The 16,584-nt window shown below is 38.4% G+C and overlaps 1 protein-coding gene across 1 annotated transcript in view; it reads right to left on the reverse strand.

The window, feature by feature from the left end:
- FBN2 (fibrillin 2) overlaps positions 1 to 16,584 on the reverse strand; it is a 251,867-nt gene that overhangs the window by 227,315 nt on the left and 7,968 nt on the right. Inside the window, exons 4-5 of the mRNA XM_024571456.3 lie at positions 15,357 to 15,452; positions 6,983 to 7,078 (exon numbers count right to left, since the gene is read on the reverse strand). Coding sequence (XP_024427224.2) covers positions 6,983 to 7,078; positions 15,357 to 15,452 — 192 coding nt within the window. The remainder of the gene's footprint in view (positions 1 to 6,982; positions 7,079 to 15,356; positions 15,453 to 16,584) is intronic.

A 16,584-nucleotide genomic window follows, 5' to 3' on the forward strand; every position in this document is an offset into this window, starting at 1 on the left:
TTTTTGAATATTCCATTTTGAATAGCCAGTCACCACATCTGTCTTTTTGATAACCGAGGAGTCCAGTTAAAAGAGGCTCGTGTCAACAGTCATCATTTATTGAGTGCCAGGTATTATACTACATCATTTACGGCTCACAAAAATAATTCCAGGTGGACATAGAAGACATGTATTATACATGCAGAAACAGGGATCAGAGAAGGCAATCACATTTCTAAGTTCACATAGGTCTTAATATTAAGTTTTGATTCTGATTACACCCTTTGTTTCTGAACACAGCAAACATCACTTAGTGGATGCCTACCATGTTCCAGGCACTCTGCCTGTATGTGACCAAAGTTTAACACATTACTGCTTTTAATCCTCCCAACAAATCTATTGGGTAATTAGAGGTCCACAATCCTTTATCTGAAACCCTTGGAGACAAATGTTACTTAGGAACTTATCATGTTTGGGAGTTTTGAAATACACAGTGTATATTACATAAATCCCATCCCCACACACAGGCATTTTGTTATTAATTCCTTTTGGCTACATCCTATGTAACATTTCATTATATTTAATGTGTGTGTGTGTGGTAGCTTTGCCCAGTTTCCATACCTTTATGTTCTCTGACCTGATGCTGAAAGTGAAAAAAGAAAAATATTTATGGAGCTACATCAATATAAAATATTTGAATATTTTAATTTTGTATTGTAGGTTCCCCTGCCTCTAGGTAGATAAACCAAAAACAAAGAAATACGTAAGTAAAAGCACTTAGAACAGGAATAAATGAAAATATTGCTTTAATTTAAAGCAGTCTCATAAATAAAGCATCAAGGTCTATCGGTATGTGAACACATTCAGTCTCACTGCACAGATCTAAGCAGCAGAGGCTGAAATCAAAGAACAAGAAAGAAAAACCCTCACCTCTCCCAAATCAGATCAATGAATGAGTGGAGTTTTCCCCAAACTCAGACCCTTTTCCTCCCACAAACACCTCCGCTCCTCGCCTTAGCGTTACACCTCCCTCTGCCATCGCCCTTCATTTTCTTCTTCCCATTCCTTCCTTCCAGCTCCCGCTGGCTGCTTTTTTCCTCTCGTTTTCCTCCCCTTGTGTTCTTAATGGCATTCAAGATAAGGATGTCATCTGAGCTAGTGCCAAAAGTTAAGTTCTCACAGATCTTTTGGTATTTCTCTGATGCCCATTTAAGGCTAAGTTTAGCTTAGAGAGAGCAAGGTTATAAAATGCTCCCGACAGCCTCCCGAGTGCAGAACTGAACTATGTGCGCACACGCGGGCGCGGGGGAGCCTGACATCTGAAGTTGGCAACATTCTCTCTATTCCCTGTAATTTCACCCTCACTAATCTTCAAAGTACAAAAAAAAAAAAAAAAAAAAGGAGGGAGACATCTTATTTCTGTAAAACAAATATCAGTTCAGTGACTGTGGTAATTGGTAATTAATTATGGAGTTTAAATAATGTTATTTAGCATAAGATTCAATCATGATATATCTTAAAATATCAGTACAGGAATTAGTGCAATACTGTTTCTCCTATTAGAATGAGGGGTTTTTTTTTTTCCATTGAGATGAACTTCAGGAAAACTTTTCTAGCTTTGTCTTAATCAGCAGCATTTCTGAGCTCTCATACAAATTTGTTCCTATTCCTATTATAGTACTTTCTGTGTCATATTACATTTTAATGTTTAAAGTAGATGACTAGTTCTATTCTTTAAAGAGGTAATTTACTTCTCAACAGTGAGCATATATTATTTGTCTTTTAACTTCACTTTCAAGTACTTAGCCTAATGCTTAATAAGCACTCAACTGGTATTTGATAAACATTTGTAAATAAATTTACTTTGGTTACTCTGCTGTATGGCCTACCTTGTTCAAAAGTTAAAAAGAAGTAAAATCCCAAATCCCAAAAGCATTAAGAAAAAAAACCTATAGATTTTTATAAGGTTTGTGGATGGGAAAAGACTTTCTGAATACAACACCAAAGGAATAAATAACAAGGAGCTTTTCAGAGGAAAATGAACATAATAAAAGCTTTAAATTTTCACAAACTCAGCAACTCAGCAGTGAAATTGCTAATATATATCCTAAGAATAAAATCAAGGATATAGATATATCTACATAAATTTTTACCACAGGATTGCTACAATATAAACAAAGCAAGAAAAGAAACAGAAAACCTGGAAATATAATTACAGCACACAGCTCTACCACAGTACTTGAGTCTAAGATCTTCAGTAAGATTGTTCGATAGTCTCCTCCTGTCTTTATCCTCTCAATGCTACTGTAAGTCTGACCTGGACAAAGTTTCTTCATATGTAAGATAAAATAAATAATCTTGCCCTGGCTGGTATGGCTCAGTGGGTTGAGTGCTGGCCTGTGAACCAAAAGGTCACTGGTTTGATTCCCAGTCAGGGCACATGCCTGGGTTGTGGGCCAGGTCCCCACTTGGGGGCGTGTGAGAGGCAATGGATCTGTGTATCTCTCACACATCGATGTTTCTCTCCCTCTCTTTCTCCCTCCCTTTCCCTCTCTCTAAAAAAGAAAAGGATAAAATAACCTTACAGATACATGGTTGTGCAGAATGCAGAGGCCTAGCCCTCAGTGCAGCTTTTACAATCTCTAACATAATATAATGTATTTCATAACACAAAAGGAAAAGCAGGATATAAGTACATTTCATGTTACAGGAGATTCCAATGAGAATGGAAAGATCCCATTCTTTATAAGCACTACATGTGCCATAGAAAAAAGTACTCAAAGTCTATTCTCCAAAACGTTAAAAGTAACTCATTCTCAATGGAAAAATTATAAATAATTACATTTTCTTGTTTTATCTTGTCTTATTTTTATCTTACAATAAACATGTGTTGCTTTAGGTAAGACATTACAATGAAAGGAATTTCTTCAAAAAATACTGCTTATACATTTCTTGGAAATATGAAATCTATGAGTTTAGACATCTGCTTAGTACCAGCGTGTTCTCTCACCATACTCCCCTGTGCTCCTGGTCATGCTATCGACTTGCTGTGTTACCTGAATATTCATAGGCTGAACAAATCCACCCTGCATACTTTATAATAAATTGCAAGGCCATAGAATTAATGTTTATTAGTAAGTATATCAATTATTCCTGAACAAACTTGGATCTGGTGGACATAATTCCCAGAATTCAGAAAAACCCTGCTTTGCCTGTCTTCACTCTTGTTCATGGAGAATATGCATAAAGTCTGAGTAGGGTAAATAGCTGTCACAGTTACTTTACATCCTGAAATGCGGGTGGACGAACAAAAATGTTCAGGGTAATTCAAGAGCTTCTAATTAGACTTCATATTCCAATAATGCAAACCTGAGTGATAAACTGTGGCTGACTCCTAGAGCTGGGGCTACAGGCATGGCTATCACCACATCCCCTCCGACCTAGGCAATAAGGGAGGGGCGTCTGTTAAATTCGCAGCTGAGGCAGGTGCATGATAATGCAGAGTTTGAACGCTCAGGATTGACAATGACACAATGTCTCTTGATGGGGTGAAGTGGCATTCGAGCAGGGGCTGAGCGACCCCTTCTTAGCACGCTTCTGTCCCTGAGTTCATGCATTAGATGCGGCAACTGATCATTCTGTGAAAGTAATCCTGAAGTGAAATCCTTCCATTTTTCATTTTACATAAAGGCTCGAAAGTTTAGATTTTATCAACTAACATTTGCAACTCAATCTCACTTTTTTCCAACGTAGATTCAGTTTTCAAAGTAGTATTTTTCTTGAAAATGTCAAAAAAAAGTGTATCTCTCATCCTCCCTTTTAAGGTACACTTTAAAGGAAAACTCAGTAGGCATAAGGGTATTTGAAATTTACCTAACTTACACACCTTTTAAAGGAAGTCGTGCTTAAATGATAAAAATAATTTGTAGTAGTAATTCTTACATAATTTAAAAGGGTCTAGAATATATTCTTAAGAGCTGATCCTTATATAAAGTCCAAAGAAAGTTCAATTAAAAAATAAAATTTCAACAATCACTTAAACTGGAACAGGGACTTTGGGCAGGCCACATTCATGATCAAGTAATCATTGTATTTCGTCCGGAAATCTCTTAGGTAAATAAATTCATTTCTTGCCTGCCCACCCCGTCCTAGTTTCTAATGATAAACAAAACAAAAAGGTACACTTCAAGTGTTAGGGGGAAAAAACCACAAAGTTTTGGTATATAATGCTGATTCCATTTCTATGTATTCTCAGGTGTACATTAAGTGCAATATTTATTGTTTTTCAAATGCCATCTGTTTGAAAGAGAAACAAAAAGATTTGACTACTTTCAATGTGCCTTGGACACAGCTGGACCACCTGCACTTTATAATCAGTATGTGGCCACAAGAACTCTTTATTTTTAATACTAAGTATAAAAGATCATTATATATATCAGCAAGAGTGAGAAGAGAATTCCAAAAGGTTCGGCTTACCCAGCACCAAGATTCAAGTTAAATATCGTAATCATGCCAGCCACCAGTTACCATCAGTCTCTGTCTCCAGCCCGGAAACCAGTCTGCCAGCAGCCCAGATAGTGGGAAAAGCAGCCATGTTTTATCATGCAACGGATCCCCCGAGACCAATTTAAAGGAAAATTATGTGTATTCTACATTAAGAAAGAAAAATATCCCTAATCTTACAAAAGTGTTTTTTTTTAGAAAACAAAGAATATATATTTTGAAATTCTGTAACTGAAAACACAACATGAACTTTAAAAGTTAACAGGGCACACAAACCTAGTCATTAACTGCAACATAAATAAGTTATTCTTTCTGTATCTATGCAGACAATGTTTCTTGAGAAAAATTCAATTGAAAATACCTTTTAAAGGTATTTAAGTTCATGACTGCAATCTACGAGTGGAAGTTAACTAACGCCTTTGCAAAAAATGAAGTTTTAGAATTTGCATCTGCAGGGTAGCAATTTGAAATATTTTTAAGAAATAAGCCCACGTTTTAAAAAGTACCCTTCAGGCCAATTTGTTAACTAATTAATTTTGTACTTTCCTCTGAAAATACACTACTGTACATGTGACATACATGCGAGTCTTCATTGGCCTCCCATATATTTAGTAAGGACCAGCAAATCCCATGAGTGAATAACTGCTGAAGAACAATGATGTGATGCCTGGGAGCCTCCAAGTCAAAACTACCCAGTTCCTTTGACAACTGAACTTGAAATTTGCTGCAGGATGACCCAGCTGCAAAGCTTACACAAGTTCCAGAAAAATGAACGTCATCTCCACCAATTATAATCAAGTTTGAAATTTTAAATTTAACTATTTTCCATTCTACAGTGTTAAAATAAACTTAATGTCAACTAGGAAATTTGTGTTATCCCATTCTTAATAACTTATCTTCTTGTGCTAACATTTCATAATTAATTTTGCTCCCCAAATAAAAGCATCTGGTAAAGACATTTAAATTTATCCAAAGTCTAACTATAAACTCTGTCATGTGTGGAACGTACTTCAGCCTCAAGAAATCTCAGTTACCTTAGGAGTAATATAAATATAATATAAACATGTATGTTAAAAGGCTGCATATATCTTACTTTTCTTTCACCATCTACTTCTAACTTCTCAGTTTCTTCTCAAGATTTAACCTGAACACCAAGATGAAATTTTTGTCAGAGTAATGAGTTTAATTTTTAAAATATAAGGTTTCTTTGCAATTCAAAGACTTTATACATACATATATAAACTGCCACCACTACTTATCTGTAATATTTCAATGACATAGCTTCATATACTCTAAAACTCTGCAACAAAGAAGGTATTATACAATTTTAGATACTATGACAAGCCCTGGAAAAATAAATTGAGGATGTATGGAATTATAAATGATTATGTAATATTGCTTTTAGTTTACTCTTACTTTTATGGTTCAGTGCTAAATAGTTATTTATCACATTTTACAAAGTGTAACTTCTTTGATACACCATTGGAACCCACTGGCTGCCATGACAGGATCGATAGTTTACTTGTAAGTACGTCAGGGCAGGGACTGTCAGTTGTCTGCAGTAGGTCATGGGTTTAACTGCTGATTCAAATTATGGTAATGCTTTCCTATTGGCTTCGCAGACCATTTACAAGGATAAAGCGGACAATGCTGGATGCCTAGCCAGCATCCATTCCCCTACTCCTTTTCTTCTTCCCAATACAACCTCTACTGGTTCAGATAACAAACTCTTCCCTCTGTGCGACCTTGGGAAAGCTTACAAATAAGCTGCTCGAAGGACAGGTCTAAGTGTACATCAAACACAGTATTAATGCCATCCACTTGGTGATGCATTGGTTCAAAAATGAAATCTGAAGCCAATCAGCACATAGAATTATTATTGGCCATGATTAAAGGAGACATTTTCTCTCTAGATGCGAACAAGGAAGCATGCTGCCTCAGTTACTGATGGCATTCATCTTGCAACCACAAAGAACTTCAGGGTAGGGGAAACTGACACAGCAGAGGACGGAGCCAAGGGAAGCACAGTAGCAGCGAAAACCTTGATCACATCCTACCTGAAGGCCACTAGCTCTGGACTTTTTGTTATACACTGTAATATATTTCCTTATTGGTTAGGGCAATTTATACCATTTTTGTTGGCTTTATAGCCAAGAACACCTTCACATTATTTGTTTAATAGAGGCTTAACTCCCAACAATGACTTCCAATTTGAATTAAGCACATCATTACGATATGCTATCAATCACTCAAAATTACCCTAGATGTGTAGCCCCGGATTTGGCCTCTTGAACTAAGGTCACTCTGGCGGGAAAAACTGAGACACTTCTGCTGCTATCAGCTATATTTCAACGTCTCACTATTCAACTTACAGACGTAACTAAAGAAAAATGAAAATATTACTTCATTTGGAGAATTCTAATGGGATAACAAAAGATTATACATTTTTACAATTACAACAGACTTCTCCAAATGGAAGTTCTCATTTCTCTTTTCTTACCTCTTTCACACTGTGGACCAGTGAATCCGTAAACACAAGCACAGCGGTTGGGTCCAATACAACGTCCACCATTCTGACATCCATTTTCACAGACGGCTGCACACAAACACAGCAAGGAGCTCATTATAGAGTACGGTAAATCCCCCAGTACAACACAGTAGTGTGAAGATGCAGCCAGTAATGGATCTTACCTCTAAAACAGAAGCTACTGTTCGTATTATGCATTTATAAAAATATTTAAGTGTATAGTGAGACAAAAGCCTACACAATTCATGTACATCACAGTTTTAAGCAATTATCTGGTAAAAGTTGTTTTGTTTCTAAATCATAATCACAAGGACTGGCTGGCTCTAATGCTCATATGGTTGGAAAACAACGATTTAATCCTCTACGTCAGTTTTACTAACCTTACACTCTATCTCCTACAGGTAAGAATGTGAGTAGAAATGGGGAAATGTAGGGTAAAAGAGGCAGATTCTACACAGAAAGAGGGAGAAAGAAAGGAGGAGAAAATGTGATATGGAAACATAAGGAAGATATGGCAACAAAGTGGAGAAGCAAAAGTCAGAGAAGAAAAAGAAGGCAAAAAAGGAGCAAGGAGTTAAATAAGGAAAGGGTAAAACTAATATGAAAAATTGGGGGAAATATCAATTCAGCAATAAAATCAAGAGAAATAACTAATGTGTAGAGAGTTGTAATGTGTAGAGGTTGTAGAGGAAAGGGGAAAACCTCACTGTGTCAGCACAATAAGTTCTTTCATAGAAAATCAACCCACAGTTCAAAATTTTTAAGTGATGATGACAAACACATGCAGACACACTCTTTCACTTCACACTGGGGACAGGGAGACCAGGATCTGGGTTCAGTTGGCCCAGATGGATCCAGGGCGCCAGAACTGAACCCGAGCCGCTCTCTTCCCCCACTGCACCACCCTCATGTAACTCAGCTCAGCAGCCAAGACCCCTGACAAGAAATCTCCTGAAAGATCACTTTTTAGATTCCTTGAAAAATAAGTATTCCTGGGAACCATACTGCCAACAACTGAATTCAGGAATCATGTCTTCTCCATAGAAAATACTGAGACTGAGAGCTTGTCTCTCAATCCACCCACCTTGTTGAGCAGAAACGCTCTCTGCTCACAGATGAAGAACACTATTACACTCTATGACCTGAGCCCAAAAATAGGGTTGAAGATTTTAAAGGGAAGTGAGGGAGCAAAGCACAGTTATGTGTACTTCAAGTGAGCTAAGTATAAAAAATGGGAAGCTCAATAAATTAACTGACATTTAAAGATGCAGTAATGCTATTTCCTTCCCAGGAATATTGAACTGGATTACCTCTAATCATCCAGACGCTCACAGTGGCTTCTGTTCTGCTGACAGCAGCAAGAACAAAGCGTACTTTGAAATGAAAGGTATCTTTATCTCAAAGCACTACTGTGCCAATGGTCTTAAAACTCTTTGTGTGTGCATCAGGCTTTGCTCAAAGGCAGGATTCTGTGTATGTTTGCACAAGTACATCTCCCTAAGAACCACACCTTTCCTCTTCTCCATTTGTCCCAAGGAGCACTGACAAATAATGACTGCCTTGAAATATGTGTAGAGCAGTAAATTAGATGAATAAATATAGAGGATAATGGAAAGGAAATAAAGGTCATGAGAAAGGTGGGGGTGAACAGGAATGCTGGAAGAAAGCAAAAACCTGAAACAGAACTCTCAATAGTAATTCCACAGAAACAATTGCCAAGATTTGAAGACTTCCATTACTAAAAAGATATACTGCAGCCCTGGCTGGTGTGGCTCAGTGGATTAAGCGCTGGCCTGGGTAACAAAAGGTCACTGGTTCAATTCCCAGTCAGGGCACATGGCTTGGGTTGCAGGCCAGCCCCCTGGTTGGGGGCAAGTGAGAGGCAACCATTTGATGTATCTCTCACACATTGCTATTTCTCTCCCTCTCTTTCTCCCTCCCTCCCCATCTCTCTAAAACTAAATAAGTAAAATCTTAAAAAAAAAAAAAGATATAGTGCAAACATGTAGCAGTTGTCTAATGTACTTAATTATAATGTGAGGACTTTTCTTTAAACACTATCAAGCTGTAAGAAATGCAGATGGAAGCCACTTTCCCAGATACATTCTTTCCTTAGACATACGCTGGCCTTTAAGAAGACACGAACAGGAAAAAGCACTCAGACCAACACTCGGGATCTATCTCCAGGGAAGTAGAGAGGGGCCTGCTTCTCTCAGGTTTTCCAAACAGAGTTTCCAAATGCCAGGTGGGAGAACAGGGCTGATGGATAAACCCTGAGCTCTTCCTGGAAAGAGCTCATCCAGTAGAGATTAAATCTAGTTCAATTTAAACTAACAATGCCTCTCTGCTCATTCAATTTTTTTTGGTTTGGAAACATAGTTATTGTTCAAAAAAAATTTATGTTAACATACAACATGGTTTTACTTTATTTGCTATTTTAAATGAATTAAACATTTTTTAATTTCTCAATTTTAATTTTTAATATGATAACTATCAGTTGATATAACCCATTTAAACAAAAGGTTTTCAGGAACTTCAATAATTTTTTTTAAATGTGAAGGGGTGCTATGGAAAATGAGTGATGAGCCCCACTGATACAGCCATTTGCTTGTATTCCAGCTCTCACATGAGAGTGAGCTCTTCCAGGATGGGGACCACAGTGTGTCTGCCTTTGTCTCCCTGTCATCCACTGCAGTATTTGATGTACCGCAGATACTCAAAAATATATATATATATATCCTGCAATATATCAAAATTCTGCAGCCTTTTTTGCACTGCTTTGGGAAGCAGAACAATTCAGTGTACAGATCAGGAGTCCCGCTGTTCCCAGTATACCCTTATCACATCTTTCCAGTTCCCAGCCCATAAACAGTGCTATCAGTCCCTACAACACAGGAGTATGGGCATCAAAAAAATGGTGAACAAAACAAAATGCACAGTAGCTGCACATTAAAGGTGTCCTACAAACCTTCATTCTCTTTCTCTTTATGCTACAGAGTATTTGTTTGAAAACAACTTGCTCTAAACATCTAAAGTTTACAACGAAGAACAATAGCAAAAAAAGGGAAGCAGACAATATGTATAAAATTGGAACAAAAAAAGAGGTAATTTTCCTTCTTTTGAATGAGTTATAATAAAAGTTACTTTATAAAATATTTTTAACAAAACATGAGAAAAACAGAAATTTACACTCAACTGGAGTTGGAAAAAAAAACTTGAATACGCCTAAATTCCCATCGGAAAGAATGCTGACCTCTCAAGATGAAAAAAATGCTTACACCTGGTATGAGACAGAGCAAATGGCATGAGAGAAAAAGACATACTATAGATGGAAACATGAAGCTGGTTTCTTAACTGCTTCCCGCGATGTGGGGAGAAGGAAAAGTTCACTGGTCAGCCTGTGAAACAGAACACTGACCGTGTATGGCAGAAGTTTGAATATTTCCATTCAGTAAATATTTACTGAGCACCTACTTTGTACAAAGTCATACGACAAGTATTCTGTTTTTATCAGACAGACTCCTGTACCAATAACATAGGTCCAGACTGTTGGATGTATTATGGTTGTTACTTTTACACAAACATATTAGATAAAAACAGAAAATTAAACCAGGTTGAAAGGTTAAAAAGATGAAAGCAGCAAAAGCGTATTGTTTTGACATGTCAGGAGAATATGCACCTTTACTATCGGCTCTACAGTAAAAGCTTTCTTTGTCCTCCAGGACACCACACTCCCTGTTTTCCTCCTATTTCACTGTCTACTCTTTCTCCCTCTTCTCTGCTGGTGTCTCTTCCTCTTCTCCATCTCAAAATGTTGGGCTGAATCAGGGCTCTGGTTTCAACCCACTTCTTCATCTATACCAACTTCCTAGCGACCTTCATCTGGGTCTATCATTAAAAGATTATCTATGTAAAAATTCAATCTATAATGCTCCCAAATTCACATCTCTACTTCCAACCTCTCTGCTAAGATCTGAATTCATAGATCTTTCCGCTTGGGAGGTCTAACAGACTTCTTAAACTATCATATCCAAAACAGAACTTCTGATGTCCTTTGTTCTCAGCTTCACCTGACCCCCAGGCCAACCCACTCCCCTCTTAGTCTTTCCCGTATCAGGAAATGATGTCACCATTCAGCCCAGAGCTCCACCAAAATCCTCTAGTTGTTACTCTGGATCTTTGCTTTTTCTTTTTCCTTTCCCCATCACACCTAGTCCACCATAAGCACCCACTTTCTTCCATAGATTCTACATCCCAAAGGCAACTTGAATCCAAGCACTTATCACAGCCTCAATTACTACAGCATCATTCTCCGTCACTACTGCAGTAGCCTCCTAATTGGCCCTTTCATTTTTTCTTACCCTTTCGGTAATCCAGTTTCAACATGGCAGACAGAATGACATTTTTAAATGTCAGATCACATCACTCCATTTCTCAAAATGCCCCAATTGCTTCCCCTCTTACTTACTGAGGGTATAGTCCAAATTCCTTTCCTTAGTCAGTAAGTCTTTACACCTCCATCTCTGAACTCACCCCCTACCATTATCTCCTTTCCTCCAGCCACATGAGTCTTCTTATTGTTTCTGAAATGCACGAGGTCTGTTCCCACCACAGGTCTTTTGAATTTGTTTTTCCCTCTTCCTAGAAACCTTTTCCCGTAGATTGAAAAGCACAGACTCAGGTGTGTGTTCAAAGCCACCTTCTCAGAGATCACCAACGTAAAATAGCAGAGAACTGCTTATCCTGACCCAGACTCTCTCCTCCTTACTCTGGTTTACTTTTCTAGAACTTCTCATTATTACCTCATTTGTTTTAGGTATTTACCTTTTCACCTACTGGTTACCTGTCTTCCTCACCAGAATGCAAGCTCTGTAAGGTCAGGGCACCGCCATGTGGGCTCAGTGCTGCACTCCCAGCACCTCCACAGTGCGGGGCACACAGTAGCCACTCCACACACGTGGCTGAATGAGACGAAAAGAGTGCTTTCTAAAGCATGCTTTGTACGCTCCTGGGAAAGCTAAGCAGTTCAAATGTTTTTTATAATTCTCACTTTTGCAAACATATTTCCAGAATTTTTCTGGATTCACAGGCTGATATTGTTATAGCTGCTTCTTTACCCTCAGTGTAGTAGTACTGTCTACACATACAACATCGAAAGCATCTTCCTTAAACCGTTTCTTGAGCAGATGTGGACTAGTTATCTTACCTTCACCTTTTATTTGCTGACCAATAATAAATTTTGTTAGTTACATGTTCTGCTTATGCCATGTGTTCTACTACCCCTGAGATAAGTGTTGGGCAAGGACGGTCTTATCCCATAATACATCCAGAGAACAAATTCTCGGGGACAGGCTGCTCTTCTGACCCAGAGCTTTTCACTTTCCCCCGATTGGAAAGTGCGGGAACATCAATATGGTTGGCAAGGGGCAGAAGAACATAAACACACCTCTTCCAGAAAAGGAAGCTACTTGTCATCCCCTCGCTTCCCATTTCTGGGTGAAGGGCAGGGAAGGGACCCCCCTACCAGAGCTCTTTCTCCAGAACCTTCAGGAAAATACAGAAATATGCCCTGGACAGGTACAGCAGCTGAATTCGGGCTGACCATGGCTACTTTCAAGATGGATGTGAGCAAATATCGTGAACAATGACTTGAAGCAAGGTTCCTTCCCCTTTAATTTTAAATTACAATTTTCCCCCAGCAGAACAAAAAGCTGAGATTCACAAAGGGTAACTGTGCCTGTTCTCTGGCCACTGAACTCTGTAAAAGACATGATCAGATCTCCCAATGCTTCTGTAGGTAAAAGGAAAGGTACAAATCTGCCTGCTATAAATGCCACGTTCATAACAGACTTTTCCCTTTTTTATGATTGTAAACTGGAGCCCACTGTCTAAAATTTGGAGAAACCTTAATGTGTGAAAAATACAGGAAAGAAATATCCATGAGAAGCGAGACTCTGCTAGAATCCCTGTTCCTCTGTCGTCCAGCTCTTCCCCGCACTCGCCTGGAGGCCTGCACACTCTGACCCACAGCCCAGCCAGGCACTCAGCCTGTTTCCACACTGCCCGTGAGCTGTGACGGGGGATTTCACACTACTGAGAGGTTGAAAAAAACAAAAGAAGGATATTTTTGTGACAGTGGAAAATAGGTGGAACTGACATTTCTGTGTTCATAGACAGTTTTGCGGACCACAGCCAAGCCCCTTCGTTACGTGTTGTCTGCAGTCGCTGTCGCACTACGACAGCAGAGTTCAGTATTCGGCCTTGAGACCACGAAGTCTAAAATTTTACTATCTAGCTTTTACAGAAAAAGGTGGCCTAGTGCTGACCTTAACAGGATATTTTTCTTTAAATTGATTGCCTACTTATTTAAAATCATTTTAGAAGGAAAATTTATAGCACTTACAAATGGAAAGCTGTAATTACCCTCGCTAGAAGACAATCTTAAAAATAACTTTAACAACCACAAGGAGATGCCACTTCATATCTGTCTATTAGGATGGATATCATCCAAAAAACATTCAAAAATAACAAGTGTTGGCGAGGATATGGAGAAACTGGAGCCCTTGTGCACTTCTGATGGGAATGGAAAATAGTGCAGCCACCAAGGAAAACAGTGTCACAGCCCTTGCCAGGCAGTTCAATAGGTTAGAGTGTCACCCCGATACATCAGTCAGGGCACATACGAGAATCAGCCAATGAATGCATAAGGAAGTGGAACAACAAATAATTGATGTTTCTCTTTCTCTCTCTCAAACTCTCTCTCCCTTTCTCTCTCTAAAATAGATAAATAAATAAATAAATAAATAAATAAATAACCAGTTCTTATAAAAAGAAAAAGAGTATTGTAGCTCTTTAAAAAATTAAAAATAGAACTATTGCATAATCCAGCAATTCCACTTACGGGTATGTTCACAGCAGCATTATTCACAATGGCCAAAGGTGGAAATACCTCACATGTCCATCAATGCACACATAAATAAACAAAATATCATATATATGTAAAATGGAATATTATAAAGGGAAGAAACTTCTGATACCTGCTATAACATAGATGAACTATAAACAAAATTAAGCTAAGTGAAATAAGCCAGTCACAAAATAACACATAAAGTATGATTACAGTTATATGAGGTACCTAGAGAAGTCAAATTCCCAGAGACAGGAAGGGGAATGGTGGCAGCCAGGAGCTAGGTGACAGAAATGGAAAGTGAGAGTTCGGTGGGGGCACAGTTTGGGTTCTGCACTGTGAAAAGAGTTCTGCGGGTGGATGGCGGTGACGGCTGCACAGCAATGTGGACGTGCTGAATGCCACTGAACCAGACACTTAACAATGGTTAAAATGGGTGATTTTAGGGTATACATATTTTACTACAATTTTTTAAAATTTAAACTTCAGTAAAAATGTTTAATTTATAAAGAAGCTAGATATTCTTGCACACCTAAGACTCAGTCTTTTTATGTTAAAAACGTGGATGAGCAATTCTTAGGGAGGCCTTAAAGATTAGCAACAAAACTAGACTCTGCATCTGATGAAATGTAAATTAAATAAAAAGAGACTTTCTCACAATTTATGGTTCAACTTTCTTTAATGTCATGTCCTCCCACTCATGCATACTTAAAAACATGGGTTCCCAGCAGAGCCCACAGTTTGGGAAACACAAACCTAAAGTATTCCCCCTGATGTGTCACAATCCGGGAGCTACCGTCCTTCCATCCTTGCCAAAATGTTATTTCTTGATTGGTACAGGATATTCTCCAGTGACTGAAGATAAGAGTTTTGTTAGAATAAAGCTCCTTCTTTCACAACGAAACCTGATTTCTAAAACATCATTTCACAGTCTTGGACTATAGTGTCAAGCAATTAAACATATTTGAGCAAAGGACAGTTTATAAGATTGGCTCTCCGAGGGTTAATTTTGGGATATCCTAAAAAATCATATATACATATACATATGTGTGTGTGTGTGGTGTGTATGTATAGAGAGAGAGGTGTGGGGGAGAGAGATCAAAGCAAAGCAAACTTTACAATTTTTTCAGAAAGGTATACCTGTTTTATCTAGATAGATAAAAGAAAAACAAGTAAATTTTTCTGGTGATATGTGTCAAATTTGATAAAGCACTAGTGATGTTCAACACATCAATATTACTAAACACAAAAAATTTTTTAAAGTTAGAAAAAATCTTACAGATAAAAATTAGAAATTCAGATGTAAGGTATGGCTTACTACATAAAATTACTTTGTTCAAGGATTACAGGCTTCATAAGACCTTAAGTTATGACTTGGTATGAAATACCCACTAAATCTAATTATTTCTAATAAATCCAGTCTATTCCAAGGTCCCTTACGTTGTCCGCAGTACGCTCCAATATACCCCTTCTGGCACTGGCAGTGGTCATCCGCACAAGTCCCACCGTTCATGCATCTAACGCTGCACTGCTGAACTGCAAAGAACAACAAAAAATGTAAAAACATCAATGGTCAAAATTACAGTATTTGTGAGTTATACAACTATACTAAATATCCAAGTCAATGAAAATATATTCCACAGGAGTAAGTGTTATGACCCATACATATCTGTATTTACTTGTTGTAAGTCACACATGAGCATATCTGTTACAACATGTCATTAAGTTTGTGTTTAAGATATATTATACTTCCAATGTTAAAGGAAATAAATATAAGGTGACTAGTAATACAGTGTCTAAGATGTAGGAAACAACGTATCTCTTCAGAACCCAGGGGCTGAGAACCAGCCCTATGAGCTCAGTACCCTGCTGTCATGGTGGACTTGGGACCCACTCTCATGGAGCTTACAGTCCATACGGTGACAGACAGAATCCAAGTGAACGAACACCATGATGTCATTATAGATTGTGATAAGTTCTCCGCAAGGAGAACTTACGTGTTGTGACAGAGGACAGAACTGTGCTGTGAAGGAGGACAGCTTGGAGCCCAGAAGGAATCCAGACACTGGAGCCAGACGAGACCACTCTGATGGGACATTAACTGAGTTCTGAAGGACTACAATGAGCCACACCTGAGGAGTACCAAGGAGGAACCTTACAGGGAGAGGACTTGCCAAACCAAAAGACCTAGGAACAATAAACAGTTTCCTCTGAAGAACTGAAAGACTCACATGGTTATAAATCTTAGCGAAGCAGGCAGAGGCCACCTAAATAACGAAAGGCCTCCTCTGTCACGGAAGGGTTTGCATTACCCCAAATGCAACTGGGAGTCCCCGAAAGGATGTACATAAGACAGTGAAGTGATAGGATTTATATTTTTAAAAGCTCACTCTAGCTGCTTTGCGGAGAATGAATTTAATGAGGGCAACATCAGAGCTAGGGAACCCATCAGGAGGTTACTGCAATAGGCCAGGTGAGAGGTGATGGTGGCTTGAACCACTCAGCAGCAGTGGTGATGGAAAGAAAATGGATTTGAGATATACTTTCCAGAAGAACCAGCAGGTCTTCTTAAAATGAGTTGATGCGAGAAAAAGAAAAGCAGTTGCTTAAGTACTGGGTGGATGGAAGTGTCATTTGCTGAGGCAAGAGAAACTGTGGAAGAAGCAGA

The sequence above is a fragment of the Desmodus rotundus genome, chromosome 1, assembly GCF_022682495.2.
Source record: "Desmodus rotundus isolate HL8 chromosome 1, HLdesRot8A.1, whole genome shotgun sequence".
Lineage (NCBI taxonomy): Eukaryota > Metazoa > Chordata > Mammalia > Chiroptera > Phyllostomidae > Desmodus > Desmodus rotundus.